The sequence below is a fragment of the Dendrobium catenatum genome, unplaced genomic scaffold (genome assembly GCF_001605985.2).
Source record: "Dendrobium catenatum unplaced genomic scaffold, ASM160598v2 original_scaffold_250621, whole genome shotgun sequence".
Lineage (NCBI taxonomy): Eukaryota > Viridiplantae > Streptophyta > Magnoliopsida > Asparagales > Orchidaceae > Dendrobium > Dendrobium catenatum.
Genome location: NW_021569020.1, coordinates 941 through 7,114, shown reverse-complemented (window position 1 = coordinate 7,114; position 6,174 = coordinate 941). Strand labels below are relative to the sequence as shown.

At 34.2% G+C, this 6,174-nt stretch overlaps 1 protein-coding gene across 1 annotated transcript; it reads left to right on the top strand.

The window, feature by feature from the left end:
• Positions 1 to 213: 213 nt before the first annotated feature.
• On the top strand, positions 214 to 1,173 carry LOC110104624 (glycosyltransferase BC10; the record flags this gene model as incomplete). The annotated part of the gene is given in 1 exon segment (XM_020833802.2): positions 214 to 1,173. A coding segment is annotated over 1 exon segment (511 nt), but the record flags the coding sequence as incomplete, so codon positions are not given.
• Positions 1,174 to 6,174: the final 5,001 nt, after the last annotated feature.

Genomic DNA, 6,174 nt, shown 5'->3' with positions numbered 1-6,174 from the left:
GACATTACATGTTTTTATTGGATGTCCGAACCTATTCTGCGCGTCCGATGACCGGATGTAATAATTTGCCCCTATATAACACATTCAAATTTTGATGGCTTCCATTTGAAGTTTGGGCCAAGATTTATAAACACATTAGAATTTACATACATAACATCAACTTTATATATATATATATATATATATATATATATATATCTCAATCTGACAATTTTTTTTTTTCAAAATTTTAACTGTTTCTTTATGCTTAACTCTGTCTCTTTGTACTTGAACTCTGTCTCTTTCTACTTGGTTCATCCAAGTGGACTCTTCGTTTAGCTCATAACGCTCGCCATCCTACGAAGATTCCCAATTCCCGATTCACTCTTTCACTTGGAAGCCATTCGTCGAAGATTTTCTGCTCGATTCGACGCAGAGAGTTGATCATTCATTGAATCATTGATATTCGGTTTGCCTTTCAGTTCTAGCCTACGATTTTCATATTTTATTTCCTATTTCTCCACAACTTTCTCCTTGCGGACTTTTTGGGGTGCGAGGAGCCCGCTCTTTTCAACTTAAAGAAGAGGTTTTTGTTTCCGTCCACCTTACGCCTCGAGGTACAAAGACTGTGGCAAACCCGGACCTCAAAAATCCACCTTGGGCCTTCTCTTGATTGCTCCGAGATGTTGCCTAGAATTTTCCAGGCCGAGGATGGCAAGGATTTCTTTTTTAAGTTGCAATCCAGATTTTTTATTTCAAGTCTCATGAAGTGCTTTCTTCCATTTGTGCTTCTGGCTTCTGGTGCTTTGTTCTTTGGTTCTCGGTACTTCGATTCTCCCCAAATAGCTATCCAGCCGTCGAGCTCCTTGTTTCTTCCATGTGTAAACAAGGAGCCGAGTGTTCTTGACCGCTGGGTTAAGCCGCCTTCAAGCTTGATGCATAATATGAGTGACGAGGAGCTTTTCTGGGCTGCGAGCTTTGTTCCCCAAGTGAAGAAGTATCCATTTCATAGAGTCCCGAAGGTAGCTTTCATGTTCTTGACGACGGGACCTTTGCCTCTGTCCCCACTCTGGGAGAAGTTCTTCAAAGGCAACGAAGGTCTTTATTCTATCTATGTTCATTCTCTGCCAAGCTACAAAGCCAATTTCCCACCTGAATCTGTGTTCTACAAAAGGCAAATTCCTAGCCAGGTAATTTATATTGTCTATTTCAATCTGTTTTGTCATGATTTTTGAAATATTTTTGGGAAAAATCACCCCTTCATTTTTGTAACCTTGACTATAACATTCGATGGCATGCATACATGATCTTGGGGTTGACTAGATTGAGTTGGTTCAGATAGTAAGAGGTACGACGTTCACTTGAAGACTATTTTACTTCTTCTGGTAAATATTTGTTGTCACGACCTGATTTGGATACTCGAATTAACGTGGCAAGAACGAAAAATCGGACAGATGTAACATTTCATTCAATTTCATAAACAATTTAAAATTTAACTTCTCAATACAACTAAAGTGTCACTATTACAAAATTTTCATAAAATTACTTATGCTATTTTTTTTCAATTTAAATATTTACATCAATCATAAATTACCTATTTTCATTTGCACGCCATCTTCTATATACGTACTTCTCATTTTCAATCATTTTTATTTCTCTGGAGACTTACTTGAAAATGTTAGTTTAATATAATAAATTTGCAAAGTAATCTCAATGAGTTATCATCAATAAATATACAACAATTATTCATATAAAATAGTCACATAAAATAAATATACATCGTTCTTCAACTTTCTTACATAATTAACATATGCGTATTTTTTCATATACTAAAGATTTTTATAATTTCACATAAATTATTTCATATTTTGTATCATTTGTCCATTTTCACTTAAACATTTTTATTAGTATAGGTCCTATAGGAGCACCGTCTAAATGCATCAATAAAGGTACAACCATTTTCATATCATTTTTCATTTCCATTTTAACGTGCACGAGTATTTTGCTTATCCAGTTAGTACCATACAGGAGTGAACTCCTATAATTTGCGTGCATATACTTTTTTCTTTTTATATTTGCATTTGTTTTATTTCAATCATATGATTTCTTTGCAAGGAAAGAGGTTGATATGAGCTTTAAGAAGGTCTGAACTTGCAAACACCTTCAAGCTGCCTAAAACTCAAACATATTTTAGAAATATACAAACACGTTGCCTAACACCTTCAAGCTCTTCAATAACATAGAAGGAATTATATAACTACAACAAGAACAAATGATACGTGAAGACTAATGTAAATACCGGTTTAGCCTTTTAAAGGCCTGATTGAAATAAAACAAATGCAAATATAAAAATGATAGAGGTTGATATGATGCTTTAAAAAGGTATGATTGTTTCGTCCATTTGATTTACACCTATTGTGCTGAATTTTTAGTACCGTAAAATGTATGGGATGCATGATTGCCATGGCAATGGTTGTTTGGATCCTAATGGCTATTCTTGGATTTAGAAGTGATCGTTCTAAAATACTTGATTTTGTGGAAGTAATTAGTGAATAATTTGATGCTTCTAGATGATAATGCTAAATAAGTCCAAACGCTTGATGCATCCAATGGAACATACAAAAGGAAAACAAAAAAATAAATCACCCTGATTTATTTATGAAAGATTTAATGGTAATATTTGAAGCTTAATAGATTATAAGGCAATTATATTATATTTATTTGCAGATAAACCCCTCATTTTGTTTGTTCCTTGATTCTGGCATTGAATTTTTTATTTGAGCTTAATTAATTTTTTTTTGTTTTTTTGGCTACCTAGAGAACATCTATGATGAAGTTCCAAATGCCCAACCTCTATTCTTTCATTATTAAATGTTGAAACGAATATTTACTTTCACTTTACTAATGCTGTGAGTAAAGAGTTGGTGGTTTTTTATTGCTTACAAATCAATTAATTTTCATAAAAGCTTTCTTCAAATCAATTTTTTTTGCTTTAGCATGCCTATGTTTGATGCTATCTTATGAATTTAGACTGAAACAACATATTTTGAACCCTGAACATGATAGCACACGTCAATTAAATATTTCATCTTTGTAGAGGTGTACCTATTTAGGATTCATATTGTGAATGGTAAGATAATCTTTTTTTTCAATTGTTTGTTTTTATTAAGGTTTAAATGTAATAATATGAGGAATTTTTAAGATTTTGGAAACTTTTTGCGCATATCAACACATGACAAGATATTCTATGTTTCAATTGGTAGCGTTTGATCCAAAATTTCCTCTAGAAAGATATCAAGGCATTACTAGAGAAATGAATAAATATCAAAACAACAAGAAGGCGATAGAGAGGCACTAAGTCTCAATGAATCTCTTAATGTATTGGTTTACATGTAACCTTGACCAAATCTGTTTGAATAAAGAGGGGCGAGCTGAATCAAGCTATAAAGAAATAAATGTTGTAGTGAATTCTAGTGAGATTTCATATGATTCTATCATGACCATGCACGACCAATGACCCTATTATTTATATGCTTGAATTAAGGTCAACGTTACAAAATTGTATAAATAGTACAATAACATAAAAAATATATAGGTTGAATGTTATGTAGCTACTTGTATGGCGGATGAGTGAGACTTGAGGGTGCTTTCTAGTTAGGTTTTGAATTAAGGGCTAGCACACTTGGTCAGTCCTTCGAAAAGAACACTTTTGTCGATTGGTGAACACTCTGGCTATTTGGTGAGATATTTTGGGCAAATAACCTTATTTTATGGGTAACTTCATGAGTCTCTCGGAAGAGATAAAAAACTTAGCATTAAGGCCCAATTTAGCTCTTGGGCGACTTGTCTGAGATGCAATTCTAGCAAAATCAAGGTTTTGGGCGACTTTCGAGTTTATGCGGTTCAAGCCAATTCTCATTCTCAATTAATGACTTCTTGAACCTAGTTCAAATTATTATGACTTGATTAACGTAATTTAGATGAATATGGGTGTACATCAATTCCTTAATTCTCTTGTTCTTTTCGAGAGGTTGTGAAGGACTTGAGAAACTATTGATAGGCCCAATTTGGCTTAGATATCTTGATTTATGTATAAGGATTAATCTAGAGTGTTGGCTCGATAAGGTGCGACTAGAAATTTGAGGTTCATGTTTCATTTATAGAACTTCGATTTTTGTACTTCATTTATTGTAATGTCTTCATGAATGTAATTCTTTTGTAATAATGACATCTCAGATAATATTGTTTTGTTTTAATTCCCCGATAATTTATTAATTGTTCAAATTCTTATTTGACCTTTAATTTGATTATATCTTTAAGGGTAATTCATCATCTTCAGGACGGTTTGCGCCTTTCGACAAATCGGGGGTAACCATTTCTAAGACTTACCACTGGAGCGGACTTTTCTCTCGCAATGTTGTGCTTGTTGCAAAGAAGCAGCTTGAGTTGTAAAGATCAATTTTTAGTCATTACTTTAGCATTTTTAGGATTCAACACACCCTTGTTATGTGATTTTAATGAATATGGATAGTGTATAAATAGAGAAGTCACTCTTTGAGTCATTGATATAAGAGATTTGTGACTTGCAGATTTGAGTGATTTGTAGCTTATTATCACGAGTGACTTAAAGATTAGAAACTTGTTGAAATATGCATTAACAAATAGGTAACTAAGCAACTCACCTTGGTCTATTGGTTGAGAGCTTTGGCTACCAACTAAGAGATCTTGGGTTCGAGTCTTACGTATGTGATATGTGTGTGAGTTTGCCTTAATTGACTTAAATGTCCCAAAAAAAAAAAAACCAAAAAAAAAAAAAAAAAAAGGTAACTTACAGTATTTAATATGATTTTGCTAAAATTTGTCAAATTTGTGTTTATCCTTAGGTAAAACTCATGATTTAAGTTAATGTTTGGGCAACTTTGTCAAGTACAGAATAGGCATCTAGCTAGGCTGTAACTCGCGTATAGGGAGTAGTCTTACATTTTACTAGATTTCTTTTAGTAGTGACAGCTCAAGTCACCTATTAAGGTTAGTCTATCTTTTGTTTAACTAGTTGATCATGCATTCATGAAAAAGGTTTTTCTGATTATGGTCCAATTCATCAACATCTCAATTTTTCTAACTTCAAGTTTGAGTTACTTCAAGTAGAAATTAAGTGTTCACTTCATGATCAAGTGATAGTTTCTTTAAGTATTTCTAAGTAACGAGAATTTTGAGATGATTCTTTTGAATATCAAAATTTAACTTCATGAGAAACCTCATGTTGACATAGATATTTCAACATGGAATTATGGTAATCATGTTGATGTAGATACTTCACCATGGAATTATGGTACTGCAATCCCCTTTAAGATATCAGGTTGAGGCGACCAAGTTGGTTAGAGAATGAGTATCAGCATCAATTCTGAAAATTAGCAGCTCCCCATTAAATAAATATAAAAGATCTTTCTGTATAATACTATTTCCTCCATGTTAAGTAGATCTCTAAAGTGATATTTTTATATTAGAATAGTTTACAAGTTTAGGTTTAAACTTAACAGAAGACAACTATCTTAAAGGCCTTATCTTGTAATGGTCAAATAGTCTACCTTTGTGATCTTCAATGCTAACTTAGCATGACGATGATCACCAGATTGAATTCTCTACTAATTGACTTTTGATGTAGGCGGGGGGTCAAAATAACTTTGGTTCTTACATCTTTTGGGTTGTTGTTGCTTCTCGGGTTGGTCCTTGGCTGTTTGGGTTTTGAGCTGAATTCTTGGGAGCTACTTGGTTGTAGCTCATTATTGCTTGAGCCGATGTTTTAGCTCATTATTTGGAGGAGTAATTGCACTTGATAGCTCATTAAGAGAAGTGTTTTCTTGACTTTTCCCCTTCTTTGTGTCTCCTCAGTTTCTTCCTGGTGTTGTTTCCTGTGGCTGGTTCTCCTCCCTTGCTGGGTGCTGGTTCCGGTCCCCTTTGTGCCCCTTCGGTTTCTACCATGGCTGCTTTCCTGTGGCTGCTTTTACCTGGTTCTCTGTGTTGCCTTTTTGGGTTGCTTTTTCGGTTCTCCAGGCTGGTTCAGGTTCCCCTGGCTGCCCCTTCGATTCCTCCCATGGCTGCTTGTCCCGTGGCTATTTTTCCTTGTTTTATGTGTGGCCTTTTTTAGTGTTCTTCTGGAATAAATTCTGGCCTTTTTGTGGATGTTTGGGTGCT